The 25,041-nt window shown below is 35.5% G+C and overlaps 4 protein-coding genes and 1 non-coding gene across 6 annotated transcripts; 4 read left to right on the top strand and 1 right to left on the bottom strand.

Annotated features, from left to right (window-relative positions):
* Positions 1 to 4,733: 4,733 nt before the first annotated feature.
* On the top strand, positions 4,734 to 9,595 carry LOC125221555 (uncharacterized). Of its 2 annotated transcripts, none has more exons than XM_048123686.2 (13): positions 4,734 to 5,156; positions 5,399 to 5,511; positions 5,616 to 5,672; positions 6,251 to 6,346; positions 6,427 to 6,497; positions 6,837 to 6,879; positions 6,983 to 7,063; positions 7,133 to 7,192; positions 7,534 to 7,584; positions 7,831 to 7,928; positions 8,356 to 8,404; positions 8,500 to 8,544; positions 8,888 to 9,595. In XM_048123686.2, exons 1-13 carry the CDS (start codon positions 4,808 to 4,810, stop codon positions 9,269 to 9,271), a joined length of 1,497 nt encoding a protein of 498 aa, XP_047979643.1. In that variant the 5' UTR covers positions 4,734 to 4,807; the 3' UTR covers positions 9,272 to 9,595. The 2 variants fall into 2 exon arrangements, with proteins under 2 accessions (XP_047979643.1, XP_047979649.1); XM_048123692.2 differs by having other exon boundaries at positions 5,139 to 5,156; positions 5,399 to 5,527.
* Positions 9,596 to 9,725: 130 nt separating this feature from the next.
* Positions 9,726 to 12,581, top strand: LOC125221565 (3-deoxy-manno-octulosonate cytidylyltransferase, mitochondrial-like). The gene is made up of 8 exons (XM_048123704.2): positions 9,726 to 10,129; positions 10,303 to 10,348; positions 10,537 to 10,623; positions 10,721 to 10,845; positions 11,353 to 11,492; positions 11,591 to 11,642; positions 11,731 to 11,841; positions 12,201 to 12,581. Exons 1-8 carry the CDS (start codon positions 9,893 to 9,895, stop codon positions 12,291 to 12,293), a joined length of 891 nt encoding a protein of 296 aa, XP_047979661.1. The 5' UTR covers positions 9,726 to 9,892; the 3' UTR covers positions 12,294 to 12,581.
* Positions 12,582 to 12,981: 400 nt separating this feature from the next.
* On the bottom strand, positions 12,982 to 13,981 carry LOC125221574 (uncharacterized). The gene is made up of 2 exons (XM_048123715.2): positions 13,568 to 13,981; positions 12,982 to 13,391 (listed from the first exon to the last, which is right to left on the bottom strand). The coding sequence occupies exons 1-2, from the start codon at positions 13,850 to 13,852 to the stop codon at positions 13,230 to 13,232; spliced, it is 447 nt and encodes a 148-aa protein (XP_047979672.1). The 5' UTR covers positions 13,853 to 13,981; the 3' UTR covers positions 12,982 to 13,229.
* Positions 13,982 to 17,840: 3,859 nt separating this feature from the next.
* LOC125201214 (cyclic nucleotide-gated ion channel 4-like) lies at positions 17,841 to 22,352 on the top strand. Its single transcript, XM_048099237.2, has 6 exons — positions 17,841 to 18,594; positions 19,755 to 19,973; positions 20,089 to 20,402; positions 20,605 to 20,713; positions 20,901 to 21,224; positions 21,724 to 22,352. The coding sequence occupies exons 1-6, from the start codon at positions 18,094 to 18,096 to the stop codon at positions 22,237 to 22,239; spliced, it is 1,983 nt and encodes a 660-aa protein (XP_047955194.1). The 5' UTR covers positions 17,841 to 18,093; the 3' UTR covers positions 22,240 to 22,352.
* A 529-nt stretch (positions 22,353 to 22,881) lies between these two features.
* On the top strand, positions 22,882 to 22,954 carry TRNAR-ACG (transfer RNA arginine (anticodon ACG)). The gene has a single exon. It is a non-coding gene; the product is annotated as a tRNA-Arg (tRNA).
* The last annotated feature ends 2,087 nt before the right edge of the window (positions 22,955 to 25,041 follow it).

Below are 25,041 nucleotides of genomic sequence, written 5' to 3'. Positions count from 1 at the left end.
AAAAGATAAAATAATGTACAAAACAAATAAAAAAACACACACATATAAACATTAGAAAGTTTCTAACCCAAAATGGAAATAGTTTCTATTTTTAAGGGATGACCCAAAATTGAAATAGTTTCTATTTTTAAAATGGAGGGGTAGTTCATAAGACATGAAAAAATTTATATGCGAATAATCTTAATTATACAATAATACGAATAGCAAAATAAAGAAAAAATAAATAAATAAAACTTTAATATTACGCTTGACTCTTCCTCCGCCTTATTTTTCTCATTAATCTCCAAATTAATGATTTATGCATATGCGCGAAAACAAATGTGATAGTTTATGATCTTCATCTTCTTTGCTTCCTTTCGTCATTTTGTTGCTTTAGGTGTTTTCTTTGCATAAAAACTATGGAGTGACGAAGTTGGCGACGAATGTGTAAAGATGTAGTTTCAAAATATTATAGACAGATAGTCAGAAACTTAGGTGATTTCTATATTTGTGAAAAAAAATAACTATTATAGACTGGACAGAAAAATTAAAACAAAACTAACAAAAATTAAAACAAACTAACATAAAAAAAAAAACTTAAATGAACTAAGATCACTGAAACAAATCTCATATAAATGTACTACTGTGGGTAAAGAGTAATAACCATACCGTGAAAAATTCTTCTTTTTGCGAGAATTCATGATGCAATAAGGAATGGACTATAAGCTAGCAAGTAATACATATTTACAGACAAAAAGTTACAAGGATTCTGTAAATTCCTTGGAACCGTGCCTTAAATCCTTGTTCCCTGCATGGAAAAATTAACAATGAATGATTTTAGTTTTAGATAAATAACTAAAAAATAGTACTCCGATCGTGGAACACACATTCCAAGGAGATTACAGTGGTTTGTCCACGTTCAATGAATTCATAAACATGCACGCACTGCACTCAAATCATTGACGAAGTTTTGTTAGGTTATAGATCATTAAGAAATGTAAATTCCATGATGTGAACAAACTTTTATTTTTGTGAAAGTTTGTGATGGAGTGAGGAGAGACGATGAAGAAGTGAAATAGAATATTGCAAATGATACATATTTATAGATATAAAGTATTGAAAAGGAATCATAAATGAGGCGGTTACAAATTAATAAGAAACAATTATGTTTCATCCAATCACTAATTTAAATATTTGGATAGGAAAAATCTTATAGCAACAACTAATTTGTAAATTGTAAGTCAACAAAGTAACTTCCGATAATAATCTATCAAATTAATCCTAATTAAATGGTATGATTAGATACCAACATGGCAAGCGTTTTTTAAGAACGGCTGGCCAATCTAACTATATAATAATGTCATTAAAGATAATTAATTAATTAATAATGGATTAAGAAAATGAAACTAATACGATTATTCTATTGATGCTTTAGAACACCATAATATCCTATTGATGCTTTGGAACACCATAATGTGTATTAATATATTATAACAGTAACTGCTAGAATTTCTTACCGTGCATATTTTCGAAAATTAAAAATTGAATTAATAATCTAAACTTCATTTTAAAAAAATGACTATATTAGAGCTCAAAACATAAATATTCAAATTGAGGTTATAACTTATAAATATTCCAAGTTAAGGACAAAACTTATTAATATTTTAAAAGAAGGTCAAAATTCGCCTTTTATATATGTATAGATGTATTATAATAAATATAAATATTCATGTATCAATTTAAGTTTGTAACTGTAGTGAAAATCATGTAGTAGTATTTTTTAGTTGAGAACCGGCTATTGACACAATCATAAAAGCTTTAAATTTAAAATTCAAAATGTGATGCCTTTTGGAATTATTATAACATAAAATGTTAGTATCTACCAAATTTGACAATTATAAGTACTACTATAATAATAACATATCAATCTAAGTTTGTAACGGTAGTAACTCCTTTTTTTAAATAGAGTCGTGACGGTATTGACTCAGTATGTTTAAATTATGCTAAACAATAAATAAATTGTCATCATTATTAGAAACTAAATTCACATCAATATTTTCATATTTCACCCTATATCTATAAATATTCAAATCTATACTCAGAATTCATAAATTTTTAAAAACGACCCAAAACTCGTCTTTTATATATGTATAGATATCTCTATAGTATCTCATCTAGGGGTGCTTAATCGGTTCTCGGGTTCTCGGTTAACTGGAATCGGAACTGGAACCGACCGGTTAATTGAGGAACCAGAACCGGATTATCTAGTTCCGGTTCCAACTTTTTAAATAAAACCAGTTTCGTTTCCGAACCGGAACTGACCGGTTCCTAACCGGGAACCGGATTATAATTCAATTTTTTTTTTTATAATCTACTATACTAATAAATCTAATTTAATTGTATTCATTCTGAATTAAAGTAAAATAATTTGAAATATTAAGCGATTTTTAGATTTAAACAGTGTTAGTTTGCGAGCTCTATTTTCTGAAGTATTTAAAATGTTTAAATCGTGATACTTTGAATCTACAATTATTTTCCTAATCCATTTTTTATGATCTTAACTACAATGATAGTAGGACATCATAAGTTTGTTTTTAATTTCTAAAAGAACTTATACAAATACAATATCATTTCAAATGATAGAAATTTAACTTTATAACAAATTTATGTAACAATTTATTTAACATACGATTTTAACCTATTTGTGAATAATTTATAAACTATTCCGTTTTAAACCAAAAAGTCACAACAAGATCAATTAGTATTGGAAATTCTAATAAATATTTGTTTAGCCAAAAAAGGGAAAATGGAATTCAATTTTAAAACTCATTTTTTTAAAAATTGCTAAAGTTTAGAACTCTTATTTTTGTATTAAAAAATTGCTAACAGTCCGACCTACTACACTTGGCATCACTCTTATCCATATATGAATATTATTGATTGTTGGTTTGTATTTTTTTGGTGTATTTATTTAAATGTTTAGGTATTATTTGTTATATTTCTTGATGTTGGATTATTATTTTTTAGTAATGAACTATTTAAAATTATAAAAAAATCGGATTAAAATTACACATCTGTTCCGGTTCGGAACCGGAATCGACCGGTTCTTAACCGGCTGGTTCCGAACCGGAACCGATCCGATTCTAGGATTTATGAAAATTTAAAACCGATTAACGGTCAACCGGTCGGTTAGAACCGGAACCGACCGACTAAGCAGGCCTAATCTCATCTAAATCTAACCATCACTACCCACATTATTTTCCCTTTTATTTTAGGTTTTATTTATAAGAGTAACTTCCGTCTTCCAATATAGTTTCAATTATCAATTGTTTAATTGTACAATTATACTAAATCAATTTACCTTTATGTACAATGATAAAATCAAAACTGTTTAACCATTGATGATAAATTTAATTAAATTTTTTATTTAAATCATAAACAATTTCAAATAAACAAAGATAACTCTCTAGAAAGCGGAACCCTTATCCCCTGCTTAAACCCTCCGGCCGTCCTTTATATACATCTTTATCTCTCTCTCTCTCTGCATCAGAAATCAGATCCACAGTTACTTCAACCATGGCAGCTTCTTCGCTGTTTACATCGAAGCTCCTAAATCTCCGCAGCTCCGCACTCCACAGCCTCATACGCCGCCACCTCCTCCACTCCTCCTCCTCCGCCGCCTCAAAAATTACGATTCCGTTCACCACCTCCAGCCAATTTCTCCTCAGAAGCGGCGGCGCTAAATCGCAATTCATTTCTTCCAACGCTTATTTGCATTCATCGATTCGATTCGGTGCTGCGCGGAGCTACGCCGCTGCCAAGGGCGATCGTCGCAACGATGCCGATTCCGACGGCGCCGCGGGATCCGACGATGAGATCGATTTCGACGACCTCGAGAGCTTCAGTGGATCCGAGTTCGACGATGAGGACGAATACGAAGATCCGGATGACGATCCCGATGCGCAGTGAATGTGTTTGATGATTTAGCTTTGATTTGCGATTGCGATTGCGATTGCGATGCGTTGTTGTTTTTCATTTTAATGAATCAAAATGGAAAGGAAGGTAGGAATTTATACTTCATATACAAATTTGATGTTCAAATATTGTATTTACTCTCATTGAAATTATTGTTATAGGAGTGATAATTGATGAAAAATGATCTTTAATAGTTCATGAATCATGATATTATTGATAATGAAAATGGAGTATTGATTAAGGTTTGAAGTTTAACAATGTGTATGATACTTATTTGTTCACTAGGAGGAATTGTATTTTGGAATATAAACAATTTCAAAATTTATTATCATTTGAGTTAATTTTTAGAAATTCATTTATAATATCTCCCAAGTCAAATCAATTATTGCAGAAAGATTTTATTTTTATTTTAAAAAATCGTTTTGAGGTTCCAAGAAGAAATAAAAAGAAGAATCAGTACTCCCTTCTTAGGCAACAGAGAATAAAACAAGAGAATAAGGAGAAAATTAGGAGATAGTATAATTTATTTCTAAAATTAGAAATAATACAATTATCATAGAAATGCAAAAGAAAATAAAGTGTATGATATAAGATTATTAAAAAATAAAAATAATTTAATTATTTTAGAATTTTTAAAAATAGAAAATGATCCAATTAATAATGAATGGAAGACTACAATAGCACAAATAACAACGATAATGAAATAAGTAGTCGTTGAGGTGGGGATAAATGGATAATACGAATCTATAGTGAAAATGTGAAAATAAAAAAAAGAATTTATTCTGAAATATAAAATCCACATTTGTAAATAGAATTTCCGCTCGTCCGTACGCTTCTTTCCCAGCCTATTGCAATGGAAAATAACGAAATTAGTTATGAAACCCTAACCCCCCTCGCCGCCGACGAATCGCCGGCCCCTCCGCCTCCGCCGTCTTCCTCCCCCGAAATTGAGCCTTACGTCGTCTTGCGCAACCACATTTCCCTATCCACCGTCCAATTTCCATCACCGGAATCCATTGCTCCTGACTACTTCTCCCTCGACGTGAACGAGGCAGCAGATAAATTGACATCGGTTTCAGCCACTCCTCCACCGTCGCGCGATGCCGGGGCCACCCCCGCTCCAGCTCCAGATAGAACTCTGGAAGGCAGCTGGTTTCGCGCCAATTCTCGCTTCAAAAGCCCCATGCTTCGTCTGCATAAAGGTTTGATTGGTTTTTCTTCTCTGTGTTCTCGTCAACGCTGATAGAATATATGCTAAGTTGTTTTAGCTAAGATCTCTGTTTAGCTATTGCTTAAAGTTCGTGAGATGCTGATAAGTGCAGAAACAGCTCTGTTCGAGCTTTGTATTGCTATTTTTGGCTACTGAGTATAATTTGTTGAGTTTATCATCTCGGAAATGCAGAGAAGTATATGATTTATGTGATTCTTTTTCGCTTGGGTGCAGAGATACTTGATTTTTGTGAGTTTTTGTCGCCAACTGCCGAGGAGCAAGAATCTAGAAATGCTGCTATAAAATCTGTGTTTGATGTGATCAACTACATCTGGCCTAATGCTGTGGTACATCGATTGGAATGTATTTGCTTGCATGTTAATGGTTTTTGTTTGGGTGAGTGGTGTATATCTTCAGTATCATGACTACTTTCCATAAATTTGACATACAGGCCGAAGTTTTTGGATCGTTTGAGACGGGGCTTTATCTTCCATCCAGTGATATTGATGTAAGTTTGGCATGTTAGTGGTTATTGTGTAGGAGTATATATTGCTTTATGATTGATTACTTGAAAATAGGTTTATCAATTTGGTAGTTGAAGTTGAATCGTTCCTGAAATGTGATGACTTAGTTACAAGTTCCATACTTTTGTGCTCATCTGTTAATTTACAGGATTCAATAGTGACTTTTATAGTCATAGCCTTAGTTCATCTTGCAAGCCATGTAGAAACACTACCAAGCAATACGGATTTATAAACCGGAAAGTGCTTTAATCGTTATGTAGATAAATATATGTATTTTTGTGTTATGAACATTGGATGAGTATACACGCCTCAAAAATATTTTCGACATTGTCGTTGTTACATTGCTAGAGTAATTCAGTCTTCACCTGAGCCCATGAAAGGTTGGGAAGTCGACTATGTGTAAACTGAATCTAATGTTGTTCCCAGCTTATCGTTGGTTTGTAGTTATGAGAAGAACATTGCTCTCTGGGTCTGTACATGTTTTTTATTATTACGAACATGGTTGTTAGGCATATGCAACCACTACATACATAGTCTTACTTGGCAGTTGATCACTTGGCAGGTTGTGATATTAGGTTCAAATGTAAGAACTCCTCTGATAGGTCTTCAGGCTCTATCCAGGGCACTCTCTCAAAGGGGAATTGCTAAAAAGATGCAGGTATCTTTGGCGCTTAAACTCATTGTTGCCAGTTTTGTGCTTTATCATTCTTTACCGTCTTCTTTATTTCAAAATATTAGGTTATTGCAAAAGCACGGATACCAATTATCAAATTTGTGGAGAAAAAAAGTGGTTTTTCTTTTGATATAAGGTTAGTCTCCTTAGTTTCTTCTACAGAATTTTGATTTAGTAACACATTAGCAGAAAGGAAAGAGGATATCAACCACTATTAAGCTGCATTTCTCGAACATATTTTCATCTCCTATCTCTACACCTCAACTCACATTGACTGACCCTTTTCTGGGTATTTTGTTGATGTATGCTTCTGTCTGCATTAGAGAGATCATATAATATTGTTTAATGTGTGGTGAACTTCATTTCTCATTGCTTTGCAGTTTGCATTGCATTAACATGTATGCCTGTAAATAAAATTTCAGTTTTATTTTCTTTATATATGCCTTTTGAAATTAATATATCTATCTATTAACAGTTTTGATGTTCATAATGGACCAAAAGCTGCAGAGTTTATAAAGGTACACTTTTTTCTGCCTGCTGAGTTATTTGTTTAATTTAGTTGGTTTTAATTTCTAGTGACTTTATTTAATTCTAAATCATTTATTTTTCTTTCATTTGCAGGATGCTGTGTCCGCATGGCCCCCTCTAAAACCACTGTGTCTGATTTTGAAAGTCTTCCTTCAGCAAAGAGAGTTAAATGAGGTAAGATATATTTTGTTGTTTTCCTTGCAATTGCATTTGTGTTTAGCTCAAGTTGCCACTATCCTCCAGGTGTACACAGGTGGAATTGGATCCTATGCACTTCTGTCTATGCTTATAGCAATGTTACGGGTACGCATACTAGTTTTTCAAATAGGGAAAGTAGGTTAATGTTGCTATGAGATATGCATATTAGTTGTTAACCATGATATCCATGTTGTTTATGAGAAATCACTTGTTTTTTCATTCAGTTTTAATAACTAGACTGCAATATGTGTCAAAGTTTCTTTAGCTATTCTGTTGGGTGTAACTAGCAACCATGATGTTCTACACACACTGCAGATATGGATTGTACTGTAAAAGGGAATATAAGTTTCCTTTGTTATTATCCCACTTGAGTGGCTAATGGCTATTCAGTGGGATAATAGGTTCCTTTTATTAACATTAATTTTTCCTGATCTGTTATTTTGCAGACTCATCGAGATAGCCAAACTTCTCCAGAATGTAACCTAGGAGTCTTACTGGTATGTTGTAAACTTTCTCTTACCATATTCCATAATTAGTTTTAGTATTTCTGATACATGGATAACGTAATTAGTCGTACTGTTTGCTTTTGATTGTAAAGAAAAACTACTGTCTTTCCTGATTTGTAATTTGAGATTTTTGTGTAGCCTATTGGAAACTTAACCTGTGAACATATAAAAAAAAGGAAGTTCCCTAATTTTATAATCAAAATTAGAAATTTAACACAATTTTCTTGTGGATGCTAGGTTAACTTTTTTGACTTGTATGGGTGTAAGTTAAACACAGCCGACGTTGGCATATCTTGCAATGGTGAATGCATTTTCTTCGAAAAATATAGCAACGGGTAACCAGTTGTCAATTAAATTTGGGCTAGTTGGATGTAAATCCATACAATATGAAGTTGGTGACAAAATACACAAACTTTGATATACAAAATTTCCCAAAATTCGAATTCTGCCAGTCAAATTGAAACTGATTTGGCACTGAAGTTTCAATAAGTCGCATGACTTTAAACATTCAATTTGCTAACATGGAAATTTATATAGCCAAAGGATGCATAGATGTCGCATATGAATTTTGAGCATCATATGCATCTGACTTTTGAGCATTTGAGCAGAGTTTGATTCATGGGAAATTATGGAAAAAGTTTGTATCTTGTCCTAATTTCATACAATCAGTGTATGAATTTGCAGCCAATTAGCCCATCAAAATTTTCTGAACTTCAATTTGAACTTCTGTTATTTTGCATAAAATCTGTTTGTGAATGTCAGATTTTCAGTTGAAGGCAGGCCATCTCTAATTGCCATTGAAGATCCTCAGGTTACCATTTGAAATCTGATTATTCTTGCATACCCCGAAACAACTATCAGGCAACTCTATGATTCTATAATTCATACATTTACATGTGAAAACAGGCTCCAGATAACGATATAGGGAAGAGCTCGTTCAACTATTATCAGGCAAGTCTCTTATAACCTTTTATAAGTTCTTGTTTCTCGGTATTTTGTTAAGATGCACTAGACACTCAAATAAAGTGAGGATTAGAGATGTACTGTTATTAATATTGATTTCAACTTAATCGTGGAAATCCCTATTGATTCAATGAAAGACAAGCTATTTTCTAATACCAACAATTTGCTCATGCAAAGTGGAGCATTTTTACTGTTTTTATAGTATCAACATCCTCATCTGTTTTTAGACATTTGTTTACCGATTTGTACTTTTACTTTTACCCTCACCAATGCGTGGTTACATGTTGAATATGTTCGCATCACTAAACTGTTATGGCTTGGTGTTGAGCAGGCTAGATCTGCTTTTGCTATGGCTTTCACTACATTGACTAATGCAAAGACCATACAGCATCTTGGTCCAAACAGGAGTATTCTTAGTGCTATAATCAGGCCAGATGCTGTTCTACTGGAACGAAAGGGAGGGTCTAATGGGAAATTGACATTTGATAACATATTCCCTGGTAATGGAGAGCCTCTGGAGCGGCTGAACGGTGATGATCATCAGGAAATTTATTGTAACTGGGCCTTAAACGACGAAGAGGAAGAATCACTTCCTCGCGGAGGTAGAACTCCCAGGGAAAGAAAAAGAACGGCTTCTAGAGACGGAAGATCGTCTAAAAAGGCAAAAGTTCACGCCACCCCAACTGTAGACAGCCACAAAAATGGCTCAGTGTAGTCCAAAGAGGTCGAGGCCGAGACCGAGAGGCAGACACCATTAAAATGGTGCTATAGTAATGGCAGTAGAGACATCCGTGATCACTGAATTTAATTAGGAATCATGTTGTAATTGTATCATTTCAATCTGTATAAATTAATTGCACATGTTTACAAGGTTGATAGAGGCTTAGGCTTTCCCTTTGCAAGGTATACATGGTTTTGGATATAGGAAATGTGATCTGCAGGAGTGTAAAGCCCTTTTGATTTTCGTCTAACTACTGGCAGAGATACTAATCTAATGTCTTAGATCTTGTATTTTTAATTTTAAATTAGTTTACTTTCATGGTTTACTATGTAATTTGCTTATGAAATACCCTTAAATGGCCATATGAAATATTTAATGACAGATTGAATAAGAAACTTATGCAAAATTCTGATCAGTTATGCTTTGTAAATGTTGTTCTTATTTGATTACTTATTTTTATAACAATGAAACAATAATATTAAATAATTTAGTTAGAGATAAAGAGCAAAAATTCCTAATCTTGTTTACTGGATCATGACTGACTGACTGAATCAAAACAAGCAGCTCGTGCGCTTCATCCAAATCGGCCGAGAATTCTGCTACATTTGCTCGGGAATGCCGATTTCCGATCCGCCATCGTCTTCGTCAGGCTCTGGCTCCACCAAGTCGTGGATTATCCACGGCGTGGCGGCGGGGGCCGCCGCTGCTTTGGCGGTTGGCGCCCATTACATGTATTATCGGCGATCCGCTAAGTTCCGGAGCCGAGTCGTCGGAATTATACCCGCCCGCTACGCTTCTTCTCGCTTCCAAGGCAAGCCTCTCGTCAACATCCTCGGCAAGCCTATGATCCAGGTATTCGTCTCCAGTGAGATCTGCAATTTGATTGATAATTGGTTACCGTTTGATTTACTGGATCTAATTGTAAAAAGATAACAAAATTGAGCTGAATTAATGCTTTGATAGCACATATTTGTATATGTATTGTATGCATTATTGATTGCTTTAATTTGGTCGGTTGATTGCAGAGAACATGGGAAAGAGCTAAAATGGCAACCTCATTGGATCATATTGGTATCCATTGCTACGCCTCGTTACTTATATGTTTGTAGAAACCTACCTAATTATTAGTTGTTGATTTGGATATGCTTGTGTGTAGAAACCTACCTAGGTTTAGTTATTGATTTGGATTTGCTTTGTGTGTGTAGAAACCTACCTACTTGTGTATACTTTAGTTGTTGATTTAGGATCTGCTTGTGTAGTTGTGGCGACTGATGATGAGAAAATTGCTGAGTGCTGTAGAGGATTTGGGGCCGATGTGATGATGACATCGGAATCGTGCAGAAATGGTATGAGATGTTGCATTCGTGCTCCAAATTGCACAAAGGTTCTTCCATTGAAGGATTTTCACTAAATAGTTCTTTTATCTGGATTTGACAATGACAGGGACGGAGCGTTGTAATGAAGCGCTTAGCAAGCTGGATAAGCGATATGATGTTGTTGTTAATATCCAGGGTGATGAGCCACTCATCGAACCTGAGATAATAGACGGCATTGTCAAAGCACTGCAGGTAGATGAGCTTTACACTTGAATTTTTCATTGATTTTTATGGAAATGCTGGCTTAATAGGTATTGAACATGGTTTCTGGGATGTTGAGATCAATCTAGAATGTTGATTTGATAGAGGGGCAATGGTACTTGCACTAGGAAGTTGACACAAACAGATGGAGAATTTCAAAATTTTTGAATTTCATGAAGTTCTCCCTGTCTAACCAATGACTTCTCCAATATTTATGTACACTGGCTGAAAAGGGCAATTATACAAATAAAACAACTACTTAGTTGCAGCTGATTTGTTCTGTCTTTAATTCTTTGTGTGGTCTAGTGACTTTTATAGATTGATCATGAGACTGCCACTGGATTAAGTTCATGTTTCTACCATTGTCATGCCTTCCTATTTCTTGTTACTATGTTAAGGATAGAGTATGAAAAAGGCAAAACGTGGAAGAACACAAAAGCATATAAGCCAATCAGTTATTCTGGATTAGTAGTCATATTTAAAACTCGGCTAATGCAGGCTGCTCCAGATGCAGTCTTCAGCACTGCAGTTACTTCTCTGAAACCTGAAGATGCACATGATCCAAATCGTGTCAAATGTGTGGTGGATAACCATGGCTATGCGATTTATTTCTCTCGAGGATTAATACCATTTAATAAGTTAGTTATTCTCAGACAGAATTCAATTTGTTCTCCAGAGAATATCCTGCTTTCAGTATTGAAAAATATAGAAACTTATGTCATCATAACTTCTGCAGGTCCGGGAATGTCAACCCTCATTTTCCATATTTGCTTCATTTGGGGATTCAGGTATTGAATCAACTAACGAGATAGCTCAGATTGTGAATGCTCCAAGCAATCATCAAGCTCTAATGCTGCGTTTCTGATATATTGACAGAGCTATGATACAAAGTTTCTCAACATATACCCGGAGCTGCCTCCAACTCCACTTCAGCTGGAGGAAGATCTCGAGCAACTGAAAGTTCTTGAAAACGGATACAAGATGAAGGTTTCCTTCTGCTTATGTTCCTTTTCCTTATTCCTTATTCCTTATTCCTTTTCTTCCTATAAATTCTCATTGTTTATTTTCATTTGCATATGTGGAAATCCTAAAACTTTGCTAAGATGCCATATAGGTTTGAAGAGGATATGTTTTGACGTTTTATCCAACATTTTGAACTAGACTTCCAACTGCTATCCCAAACACGCAGATACTCGTGTGAATGCAGTTTATAACAACACACTGAATACTTAGGAGATGTTTACTTTGAGTGATATGATAGATTCATAAAACATAGGATTGAGGTTTTGAAGATTGTGATCAAATAAGTGTAGTTTGAGACTGTGATACAAATAATTTCTATGCAGGTTATAAAAGTCGATCATGAGGCCCACGGTGTTGACGTCCCAGAAGATGTAGATAAAATAGAGAGCTACATGCGCGAACGGAACCTGCATTAGCTGTATAATTTCTCGCAGATACAACTGATTTTCGATGTGCACGGTGCAGATAATGGTCTCAGCCTCTTCTCCTCGGCCTGTCCATTTATAGTTTTTGAAGAATTAGTCTTCTTTCTTCTCTTCTTTTTGTTGCAGAGCTCTTCACCTGGGATAAGTGCTTGTACTAGAGTAATATTTATTCCATTTATTTAACTATCTTATGTGGTTGTGTATATTATGGCTGTAATTTAAATATCAAAGGCTGTATGGATGGTATGGTTTTCAGTTCTAAATTGACTAATTGTGACATTTGAGATATTATCAATAATTTAAGACGTGTTTATGAATCGAATATAACGTAGGCCATAAATTGACATTTCCTCATAATCTGTCTTTGACTTTTAACCACAGCACCCCGAAACAGACTTTTCCTTTTCTCAATTTCAGAGAACGTTTTTAATAGTATTTAAATCCCATCTTATGTTGGTGCTCATGCTCTTCCCTTTTTCGCGCATGTCACACTTTTTTTATTTTGTTTGAAATTTCACGGTCAATATCAAGTTTTGTGATGATGATGTATGTGTTTCAGTGTTTCCAGTCATTTGAATATTTGAATTGAAATGCACAAATAGTGATTAGCTAAAGTAGTCAAGATGAAAAGGATAATAATTGTGTCTAAATATACAAATTTTTGTACATAAACTAAAAATTCTGCCTCCAAAATCCAAATAACATAAATTACCAAACTGGTATTTGTTGACATGATTGTCAACTTCAGGCAATTTAATGCAATTTCCTACCACATTCCATGTAAACATTTGAAACCCACATCTCCAAATTAATCCGTTTAGGCATGTTAAATCAAAACAATTGAAAATTCTGTATTGGAAATTATATGTTTAGTTTATACAAAAAATCACAAAGAAAATTTTGTGTGTGTATTTAGACTCAACATAATCAAGATGTTTGTGAGATGGGATGAACCTCCGTCTTGAAAAGTAGAAAGGAAAGCGAGTCAACCGAGAAGTAGAGAAATCCACCCGGTGTGTGAGTCACGAACGATCCGAAACTCTTCCCGGCCACACAGTGCCACGCCGGCCCATACACCGAGTCAAATTCCTACCAACAAAATTCATCAATTAATTTTCATATAATCTTTAAAATGGCAAAAACTATCAATAATTTGAATCACTTAAAAATTATATATTCGAATAAATTTTAAAAAACACATCCACTACTAAAATATAAATATTTTATTCTGCGTCCGTCCCCTATATATATATATATATATATACCTTCTTGAGGGAGCGGGCGAGGAGGGTGGGATTGGGGCGGCGGCGGCGGGCGGCGGCGTCGAGGAGGGCTCGGGCGTGGCGGAGGGCGCGCTCTTGCATGGGTAAGGGCATGTCGGCGGACCTCAGCCGCATGTTGAAGCTGATTGCTAAGGCAGCTAACTTCACTTCTTCTTCATTGTGTTTGTGTATTGGAGGCTTCCGCCGAGGGGCGACTCCGTTGCCGTCGCCGTCGTTGTGCATGAGCTGTTTTAATGTGGGATGGTTGCGCGGCGCGGTCGTCTCCATTTCCACATGCAGTAGGTGTGTGTTGAGATATTTGACTGTGTTTAATTGAAAGAATGTTGTGTTCAACGAGTTTGTGTTGAATATTTGAATATGTGTGTGGTACCAATTTGTCTTTAATTGAGTGTGGGGTATAGAGATTAGAAATGGAGTTGTTGAGCCAAGGTAGGCTACATCTTTGAATTTTGACTACCTATATATAAGTCCAACAAAAGCAAGAAAAATGTGGCTAGGTGGTTGCTGATATTAATGTACATAAAAGTATTTCAATTATGAAATTAGTTTATTTTATGAGATTTGAAAGTGGAATATTGAATCAGAAGTTTAAATTGTTTTCCATTGTTTGTTTGTGAATAAAACCAAGTTTTTGGTAACACTGATTACTATTCCCTCCGTCTCTTATTAATAAAAACATTTCTTTTACGTATAATAGTGTGTTAAATGGATGACGAAAAAAAGTAAGAGAGATAAAAAGAGAATAAAGTAAAAGGAGAATTACTTTTTGTCAAAAATAAAAATGACTCAATTAAAACTTTCAAAATAGAAAAATGACTCTATTAATATGGAACGAAGGGAGTATTATTTTATTAAAATATGAAAAAAAGAAAAAAGGAAAAAAACTACTGTAATTTTAATGGAATGATGTGGACTGATAAATTTAAAATATTGTGATATAATTGATGTAACTAGAAAAAGTTAAATAAAATTAATAAATGAAAATGTTGAGATATATACGATGATTGACCCAAATAAAATAAAAAAAGAAAAGGTAGCATCAGCTTTTGATTTGGAAACGCCACAAAGAAAATATTTTATTCCTCGTTTTTGTGGGTTAGGTACTCTAGGTTTACTCTTTTTAATTGCCTACTATATTAATCTCATCAAAAAAGAAATTACGCTTTTTAAATTTTTTATTTTCTAACTTTTATACTCCGTCCTACATTAAATTAAATATAACTATGTGACTATGTGAACTATGTATTTTTCAAAATAAAATTGGCATGAGAACACAACAAACGACCCTTGATGTATTCTTCTTGAAATTCATAATTTGAATTGGGACTTATTTGGGCCTTCTAAAATAGTTAGGCCCAATTAATATAAAAACATTAGAGCTGGGCCTTATTTATGTAGTGTAATACTAGAAGTTTTGTTCATTATTGAGAAAAGGCCCAAGTTTCAAATAGTATTTTTCAAATCTTTTTTAAATCAAGATTAAGTTTATATGAAAGGATTGCAACTATTTTCTAGAGAATGTTAGTACTCCGGCAATGTTGTTCTCGAGTATGATTTATATGAACCACAAAGTCTTTAAGCGTGTAGGCCGTTTAGAAACTCCGGCAATGTTGTTCTCAAGTAAATGCGATCAATAGTCGACGCTTTTACTGCATCAACATATGATTTATCAGGTATACTGCACATGGGCGGATCTACCTTAGAGGATGATGGGGCATTTGCGCCCCTCATAATTTTCTATATATTATTGAATATAAATTTTATTTCTTGTAATCACTCGCAAAATTCCCTTCTCAAATTTTTAAAATTTCTTTATATATAAATTTGCCCCACTTCCTACAAATTCCTGGCTCCGCCCTCATGGCTCGCACAATCTGTATCGGATATACTAGGATGACGCGTGCTACGATTGATACGAATAGTTCATATGCATATCTAGTATAACAAGTTAACACTAAAATATTTATATGTCTTCATATCAATATCGATTATACCTATATTGAAATTAAAGAAAATATTTGATTTCCAATATCCATTTTGCACATATATAACTAATACTACTATATTTACTCACAATTGTACAAAATGAACGAACGGTGGGTGGGATGTGTTTATCATTTTGATTATTCCCAACCTGAAAATGATATATATCAGTTTTATTTTAAAACGGCTCTTCAATATGGGACGTGATTTATGCTGGTACGCCCCTTTGTCGTTTGATGCTACAATTATATATACATATATGATACATATACAATGATCGATGGATCCAAGATCCAAGAAACATATCAACTTATGGGGTCGGACACATTAAAAAAAGTCGTCGTCCGCTCCGGAAGGCACATGTGGTGCGATAGTTTCGTTGATAATTGATGACAAACGAAGAACAAAAGCGAACCTCAACCCTAGCAGACTCAGATGCAAATATTTGTTTTGGTTGAAGCTATGTAGTCTGTACTTTGAGTTCAAATTTTGAGACCGCAATTTTCCTATGTATCGTGGTTAAGATAGAGACTTGTGCTTAACAATTTACTCGAAATTTAAAACTCTAACAATGGTATACGATTTAAAAAAAATATTTTATAACTTTGGTAGGTGCTTAAGCCCCTCAATTCGTACACGTGTGTCCGCAATTTCTCGAAAGGTTGGGTTTTTCAGCCCTCATGGGTTCGAGAAAATAATTTTCCTAAGTTTTGTTGCAACTATAGTGAGTACTCTTGCATTTCTGTTCACACGAAATATTAAAAATTGAACGATGTTATACGAAATTGTAAAAATGATTTTTTAAAACACTCGGCAGGTGCTTAAGCCCCTTATTTCTTACTCGTGTGTGGGGTTTAAGACATGTCGGATATCGAATTTAGTGGAGTTTTCCGACCACCCTCATAAGCCGGCAGTGGGGTCGGCCTACCCTAAACCCGGTCTAATATATATACATATGTTATATGCATGTGTGTTTGGTTGCATAAAATAATTGAAGTGCTAAAGAACAAAAGCAACGAAGCTGCATGGAAACTGTGTTGTTCGAACTTATTTGAGAATAATATCAGTTTGGCAAATCATTTGGATGCCCTACGAAATTAAGTTTCCTATATTTGCCCTTTCTCCCTTTCAAACGCATCACTTGTATCACAGCAAATCAAGAAAGACTGGCCTTCTTCATACATTTCGACAAACAAAATTATCGGATAAGGGAGAGGATAAATTACTATATTGCGGCTATGATTCCTCATAAATTATTTGTGATTGATTTATAAGATCATTAAATAATAAATTTGATGGGAAATTCATGTGACGCATATAAAGGAACAAAAGATATACTAACCCTTGAATTACGAAGATCTACAATAAATAGATATATTTGAAGAATTAATTTACAAAATCTCAAAACATCATATTGAAATACGAATAGAAATTTATGAGAAATGAGACAACTCAACGAGAATTCTTTAAATTCGAAAGTGAGGGCACAAGCGGTACATTTATATTTATAGATTGAGTACAAATTAAAAAACATTTTGGTCTCACACATTAATAAAATCCTTCATGACCTTAATTTTTGTGTACAACTAGTATATCTCCCTATTACACCAGATGAAATTAAATGCAATGTTCCATAATTTAGTGTATCACTACTCTAAATAATTATAAAAATATTACTCCTACTATATTAATCATAACATACAAATCAGAAAAATGAAAGAGAAATAAAATGGAACACAAAATTTGTTACACTATATCTCAAGATTCAAGAATGATATCATATAATATGGCACTATATATACTCACATTGAGTGTTTTTTATTAAAAAAAATGGCCGTGTTTGATTCCTCGAGATGAACTTGTACCGATATTGCCTGAAATTGAATTGACTCGAGAATATCCAAGATTAATTTTGTAGCCCATGACCCAAAATGCCAACACTAATCTTACGTAACATTAACATTGTCCCGAGATTATATATCATACCTTTTCCATTTTTTAGAACAACAATATTTATACATAAACTCAATCTTGTACTACATCTATCAATCTGAACACAAATAAAAATGTTCAATTACACTAAAACATCTTTTAATTTATTATAGTAAATTAGTAACACCTAACACAACCTATACACAAAAAGAAAAATGGACATATTACTTTCCCACTGTCAAAATTTCAAAACACATAAGTAGCAAGTAAATACAAACGTAAATACATACATTCACACACATCATACATCAATTTCGACACAACCAAATAAAAATAATAATATTATAAGAATATCCTCCACCATAAAATAAAACCTCAACATGAAAAAAAACAAAACTCCAAATTAACTCCAAAAAAAAACAAAGCCGTGAAATCGACGTATAACCACAGGGCCATTTCCGTAATTCCACACCTCATCTTCTCCTTCCCCATATCTGCAATCAAAATTCCTTCATCTCGCCTTTCACCAACCTAGTATTCCACCAGATTCAAAACTCAATCCCTAAATCCACCCCCAAAAAACTCAATCAGCCATGCCGAATCGCCGCCAGCAGCAAGGCTCCGGCTACAATTACGCCACCAGCTCCGATTCCGAATTAGAAGAGGAAGAGGAATTGGAAGAAGAGGAAGCTACCAATTTGGAAATCTGCGGCCGCGATTGCGGATTCCGCGGCCGCCAGTGGCGGCTCTGGGGCGGAGTCCTCGACCCCAGGGCCGCGTGGGTGCAGGAGTGGAACCGGTTATTCCTCCTCGTCTGCGCCGTGGGGCTGTTTGTGGACCCGCTCTTCTTCTACACGCTGTCGATAAGCGAGAGCTGCATGTGCCTCTTCGTCGACGGGTGGTTCGCCGTCACCGTCACCGTCCTCCGCTGCATGATCGACGCGCTGCACCTCTGGAACGTGTGGCTGCAGTTCAACATGAACCGCAGCCCTGACGACCGCAGAGCGCATGACCGCGCCACGGTCGCCTTCAAGTACCTCAAGTCGCGCAAGGGCTTCTCGTTCGACCTCTTCGTCATCCTCCCCTTGCCCCAGGTCAGTCGTTCGATCGCAAAGATTTACGATATTTTTACTAACAAGGAAATGTGGACTCAAACTGTCATAGCCGCATATCTTATCGAAAACGTCGTCATGAGTAAATATCATATTGTTGCCTTATCGAAACTTTTTCGGTGTACGGAAAATTTTGGTATAATCAATTTTTGATTCTGATATCGATCGTATCGTACTAAAAGTACCGTTAAAACTTAAAATTACATTAGCTTATAGGAGTATAATTTTGTGGGGTGGGGCCGGCACCCATCAATTTTGAAATTTTGTAGGGATATTTTAGTAATTTTATGTTAAAATCATAGTTACTGAAAATATTATTTAGTTAATTTTGATGCTTCAGAATTTGTCATAGGCCTAAGCAAGCTTAAATCCTATGCCTAATTCGTTTCACAGTCTTTATTAATTTCTCTTTGTTTCAAAATTAATATCATAATGAAATTATAATTTTTTAAAAATTTGTCAAATTTCTACAGATTTATTGCACTGAACGTATAAAATTGCACTGAACGTATAAAGTCACAATATCGATATCGAGTAGCGCAATTTATTGCGGTGAACGTATAAAGTAACGGTATATTGTTGTTATTTGAACTAGACCGCATATTGTGCAATGTAGTTTTGATGAAGCAACGAGACAAAATGTGATGTTGAATTGTGTTTGTGTATTAATATGATAGCTTCACATCGATTATTGTTTCTCACAAGCTCATGTGATTGTTTATGTCCTCTTGTGTTTGTTTGTGTTGACTCGTGTCAACAACATCGTCTCCTCACCATGCAATAAGTTACTCTACTTATCTACTTTTTTTTTCAATATTATAACTATAGTCCTCACCATTTTTCTACAACGGTTAACATAGTTCTATATTTCAATTGTGGGGTGGAGATACATGTGATGCATGCAAAATATTACTAAAATCTAAAAATAACTAATTTAATTATTTACCTAAGATTAGTAAAAAATTGGTTTTAGTTCATATCAAATTGATGTCTAGATATTATAAGAATAATTGAGTCACTTGTATATAAAACCGTGTGATGAAAGTGATAAAATCGTAAAATTGGCATATGCTTGATGAATTTGTAAGATTGTACTAGTAGAATTGATACAATTACTAAATATCGGGATATATTTGGCGCAGATAGTAATCTGGGTGATCATCCCAAAGCTTCTAGAAAGAGGATGGACGACGGTGGTGATGACGGTGTTGTTGGTGATGTTCGTGTTCCAATACTTGCCCAAAATCTACCACTCGGTATGTCTGCTCCGCCGCATGCAGAATTTCTCCGGGACCTACATTTTCAGCTCCGTTTGGTGGGGCATTGCTCTCAACATGATCGCGTACTTTGTCGCATCCCACGTAAGTACTCTAACAATACAACAACATTTCTTCGTTCTAGCTAAACGAATAACTGCAACTTAATTGGTAAGATGTTTTCTATTTCCTCGTTCGTTCACTTCATACTGCAAACCAGGCTGTAGGGGCGTGCTGGTACTTGCTCGGCATCCAACGAGGTGCGAGATGCTTGAGGGATCAATGCATGACGACCAAAGGCTGCGACATAAAGATGATGGCATGTCAACATTCAATTTACTATGGGAATAAAGATCTCATTAGTGATAGAACGAGATTCATATGGGGAGAGAATAGGCATGCGAGGTCTTCATGCCTTCAAAATTATGACAATTTCGACTATGGCGTTTATAAGTGGACCGTGCAGCTCGTCACCAATAATAACCGTCTTGAGAAAGTATTGTTTCCTATATTTTGGGGACTTATGACTTTGAGGTACGATATACCCTTATTTTGGTCCTCGGATAGTCGTTAGAGATTGTGAAAATTTAAAATATTGCATTCCGTTAACAATTTGTGGTGCGCAACATCCTAGTACAATCGGTACAATTCGTACCGGGTGTAATAGGATGAATTTGCATATCTCACACCATTAACATTTTCGATTTATGACGTGATGAATTTGTGAATTAAACAGTACTTTTGGGAATCTAGAGAGCACGACTGACTGGCTAGAAGTGGTGTTCATCATAATTGTCCTCACCACTGGACTTTTGCTTGTCACAATGTTGATCGGTAACATCAAGGTACGTAAATTAAATCTCTTGAGTAGTTAAAATCAATTCAACGGCATATTTAGGGAGGCGATCGACTCTCAAGCTCGCCAGGAGCACTAATTTTCCTTTATGGCCAACCAGAAATGCCATGGCAGCCACTCATACAATTTATTTTTTTTAACTTATGTTGCGAAAATACAATTGTATTCCTCGTTAGGTTTTCTTGCACGCGACAACGTCAAAGAAGCAAGCGATGCAGCTGAAGATGCGAAACATAGAGTGGTGGATGAGAAAGAGGCGGCTGCCGCAGGCGTTCAAGCAGAGGGTGCGCAACTACGAGAGGCAGCGGTGGGCTGCGATGCGTGGTGTCGATGAATGTGAGATGACTCGGAATCTTCCGGAAGGCCTCAGGAGAGACATCAAGTATCATCTGTGTTTGGACTTGGTGAGGCAGGTGCCATTGTTCCAGCACATGGACAATCTCGTGCTCGAGAACATATGTGACCGAGTCAAATCTCTCATTTTCACAAAAGGAGAAACGGTAAGTCAAAAATCACCAATTAATTTACATATAGTACTATGGTTACAAATTTACAATTTACGAAAATTTCAAAAATCACTTAGCTTTTATTCATTCATTTGAACATAGAAATTCAACAAATCGAGCTTTGAATTTAAGTACTGTGTATATTTAATTAACTACATCAATAATAACTTCTAGGGATATTGCCGCCTAGTATCACAGAACTTTTCGCTTTTTCCACGAACTTATATAATATCACGTTGTTGAATATTTTTCACCGACGACAAAATCCAACTGCATTCAAATGAAATGGATAACCATGTCTCTGGCTTTCTAGCGACTTTGTAATCACATCACTATATCTTAAGTGAAATGTAGCCGGTCAGAAAAATTCAACAACTATTTAAGTTCGTGACATTATATGTCAAGTTTAAAATGTGTGAGAAAAAAACAACTGTTTGGAAAGTTTCGCGATATTAGGCGCCAAAATCCCTAAACGTGACGTAATTTCTTTCAGATAACGAGAGAAGGCGATCCGGTGCAACGAATGCTCTTCATCGTGCGAGGCCATCTCCAGAGCAGCCAAGTCCTCCGCGACGGCGTGAAGAGCTGCTGCATGCTCGGGCCGGGGAACTTCTCGGGGGACGAGCTCCTCTCGTGGTGCCTGAGGAGGCCGTTCGTCGAGAGGCTCCCGCCGTCGTCGTCGTCCCTGGTGACGCTGGAGACGACGGAGGCCTTCGGGCTGGAGGCGGAGGACGTGAAGTACGTGACGCAGCACTTCCGGTACACGTTCGTGAGCGAGAAGGTGAAGCGGAGCGCGCGGTACTACTCGCCCGGGTGGCGGACGTGGGCGGCCGTGGCGATCCAGCTGGCGTGGAGGCGGTACCGGCACCGCCTCACGCTCACGTCGCTGTCTTTTATAAGGCCTCGGCGGCCGCTGTCGAGGTGCTCGTCGCTTGGGGAGGATAGGTTGAGGCTTTACACGGCTTTGCTCACTTCTCCTAAGCCTAATCATGATGATTTTGATTTTTGACTTTTTATTGGGGTGTGTTGATTTGTTGATTTTAGTTGTTTGTGGGATTTTGGTATGTCTTGTTTAATGTTGGGAAAAGTGATGATATATAAAATCGAATAACTATTTATTCTCTTGGAGGATAAAAAATTGGACCCAAACCAAGAAAATAAAGTTGATGTAGAATATAAAATCGTAGAGAAGATTTATTTTACGTGGAAAATCAATATCGTGAAAAACTATTAGATTGAATTTCAGATATTTTTCAAGAAGGGCGGGCACAGTAAGAGTCAAAAGGAGCCTAAGACCCTAATAAGTTATTCTTTTGTCTTATTTTAAATATAAGCGGGTTGAGACCTCCACACTGAGCATCAGTTTCTATACGAACCACCAGATTCAGAGGGTGACGAGAAGTTGTGGAGAAAATAAAAAAACGAGAATAGAAGAGTGAAAATGACTACTAACAGATTTGTACAAAATCGTACAAGAATTAAATTTGATTTTATTTGTGTTATTATTTATCTTTTTGACTATTATTTTGATATATTATATATAGCCTTCACCAAATTAAAAAATTGTGTGTTCATCTATATAGGAGGCTTGCATAATTCTCCCTGTCTTAAGTTCATATAATCAAAATGTAAACTGATACCCACCAACAATGACTCTGTGGCCCAATGGATAAGGCGCTGGTCTACGGAACCAGAGATTCTGGGTTCGATCCCCAGCAGAGTCGTTGCATTTTATATATTAAAATGTTTTGGCTTTATTTCCAAAAAATAAATGGTGCTTCTTCCCCTAAAGTCGTTTCATTTTTTTTTTATCATTATAATGCTACTGCAATTGCCACAAATAGGAAATATTTATGGAGTGATTAGGTCTCATCTCATGTGAAAGTTTTGGATTGATTCAAAACTGAAAAATCATTCAAATGATCTTCAAAATCATGAATTTTGATGTATAAGAAATACTCTAGTTGTGAATGGATTGTGATGTGGATAGATTAAGAGCATAGTTTATTGGGCCAAATCATGGGCTCAAATGGCCCATAAGGAAGATCAAGGGTCAAAAGGAATTATGTTTGTTGGACTGAATTGTGAGATATGGTGTTTGTTGGATCTATATGGGGCCTTTATTTACATTTTTTAGAATCGATTAGTTGGTTTAGGATTAACCGATTTGGATAATGGTTAATCGATTAATTGAACAAAATAGTCTTTCAAGTACGTGAAGACTTAGGGAGAATGTTGGCCATTGTGAAACGTGAGCAAATAACGTAGAAGCTATCGGACTAAAGAGAACGAAACACAGCTCTGACAGCCAATTCAGCACACCCGTTCCAAGTGACAACGATCCTTGGTGTGGAGCTGAGAGGAGCATCCAATTAGACAAAGGACGCCTAACCCAAGGCGAAAGGGAAGGCGACGACCACAAGCAACGCAACATCGAACGACCTCAAGAGTATGAAAGATATGGACTAGACTAGGGTATTGGACTTTAATAGAGTTTAACTTTAATTAATTAATTAATGTAGATAAGAGGAAACAAATCCATTAGCCTAAAGCATGTGGTATAATAAGTAAGTATATAAGTATATCTCTATTGTAGAGAAATAGTATCAGAGGTTCTATTCATTTAAAACATGTAGGTCCAATCAAAGATTTTCAAGCTTTCACAAATGAACAAACACATCTAAAGATTATACTATAATCATTTATTTCATTTGTATAACTTTTTTAATACTATATTATTTGGTAATGCTATCTTTGTTAATATTAATAAATAAAAAAGTGCTGAAATGTAAAATAATCCCAACAAAACCACTTCAATCATTGTGCTTTTGATCATTTGTTTAACTATAAAAAAAAAACTTAAAGAACACATAAATGAGCAGAGCAATAAATAAATGTAAAAAGAGTGACAAAAAAATCGAGTGAGAAAGTAGTAGAGCGCCGCTCTAGTGAGTAGACTAGTAATTAGCGAACACGTCACCCAAGGGGGCCCACTTTCCCGAACCGGCTTCCACGCCTAGTACAAATCCACAGACGATCCTCAACCCAAACAGCTAACGGTAAGAATCATTTTTTACTTGATATGGGTGGTCCCCCTACGCCCAACCCCCTCTCTCTTCATATCATTGGTCTATTCCGCTGTGCCCGCGGTGTAGCGAATCTTTCCTCCGCCGGCTCTAGCTGGCACGTGCCGGGAGACACGTGTTTGGCGGGGATGTGTTTGGCTGTTCGATTTTGTGCTGATTTTGGGGAGACACGACGGATTTTGGGGCTCTTCCACCAACAGCAACCTCTGCATAGAATTTCAATTTTTGGGCTATGCGCCCAAACACTACCCACATTTTCAAATCACATTTATTTTCATCATTATAGGAGATTATTTGCTTGATTTGTGAAAACTATCCATCCTACAAAACATATAAAAATAGTAAAAAAAACTGTAAAAGTGTATTTCCCACTGTTTTCTAATAATAAGGTTTGACCAAATTTGATTTTATGCCATACAAATAAACAAATAATGTCAATTCAAACCTTATATACAGTATCATTTTGGAATGTCCCATTATAAATAACTTATTATGAAAAAAATTTGATGTTTTTACATACAAAAAGTTACTTAACTTAGTAGAACTGTCACTTTACACACCAAACAAAATTTGCTTAATCTATACCCAAACTAAATAGACTACTTACAATAAAAAGAAGAGCTCACTACATTTATCCAATTGATTAGTAGTCACAAAAATCATTAATTTGAAAATATTATTACAACTTTGGGGGGAAAACATACTCAAAATTATTGTCATCTACT

This window comes from Salvia hispanica, chromosome 2 (genome assembly GCF_029641045.1).
Source record: "Salvia hispanica isolate PSC_SH4W2 chromosome 2, Shi_PSC_v1, whole genome shotgun sequence".
Taxonomy (NCBI): Eukaryota; Viridiplantae; Streptophyta; class Magnoliopsida; order Lamiales; family Lamiaceae; genus Salvia; species Salvia hispanica.
The sequence above is the reverse complement of the archived record's forward strand: the minus strand, read 5'-3'. Positions and strand labels throughout refer to the sequence as shown.

Excerpts from the sequence above, each read along its gene's own strand:
- LOC125221555 (XM_048123686.2), top strand. The coding sequence starts at position 4,808 with ATGGAAAATAACGAAATTAGTTATGAAACCCTAACCCCCCTCGCCGCC. Across the intron at positions 6,498-6,836 it reads GGTTTTTCTTTTGATATAAG|TTTTGATGTTCATAATGGAC; the intron begins GTTAGTCTCCTT and ends ATCTATTAACAG. Across the intron at positions 7,064-7,132 it reads AGCAAAGAGAGTTAAATGAG|GTGTACACAGGTGGAATTGG; the intron begins GTAAGATATATT and ends ACTATCCTCCAG.
- LOC125221565 (XM_048123704.2), top strand. The coding sequence starts at position 9,893 with ATGCCGATTTCCGATCCGCCATCGTCTTCGTCAGGCTCTGGCTCCACC. Across the intron at positions 10,349-10,536 it reads AACCTCATTGGATCATATTG|TTGTGGCGACTGATGATGAG; the intron begins GTATCCATTGCT and ends CTGCTTGTGTAG. Across the intron at positions 11,493-11,590 it reads GGATTAATACCATTTAATAA|GTCCGGGAATGTCAACCCTC; the intron begins GTTAGTTATTCT and ends TAACTTCTGCAG.
- LOC125221574 (XM_048123715.2), bottom strand. The coding sequence starts at position 13,852 with ATGGAGACGACCGCGCCGCGCAACCATCCCACATTAAAACAGCTCATG. Across the intron at positions 13,392-13,567 it reads TCGCCCGCTCCCTCAAGAAG|GAATTTGACTCGGTGTATGG; the intron begins GTATATATATAT and ends TTTTGTTGGTAG.
- LOC125201214 (XM_048099237.2), top strand. The coding sequence starts at position 18,094 with ATGCCGAATCGCCGCCAGCAGCAAGGCTCCGGCTACAATTACGCCACC. Across the intron at positions 18,595-19,754 it reads TCATCCTCCCCTTGCCCCAG|ATAGTAATCTGGGTGATCAT; the intron begins GTCAGTCGTTCG and ends TATTTGGCGCAG. Across the intron at positions 20,714-20,900 it reads TGTTGATCGGTAACATCAAG|GTTTTCTTGCACGCGACAAC; the intron begins GTACGTAAATTA and ends ATTCCTCGTTAG.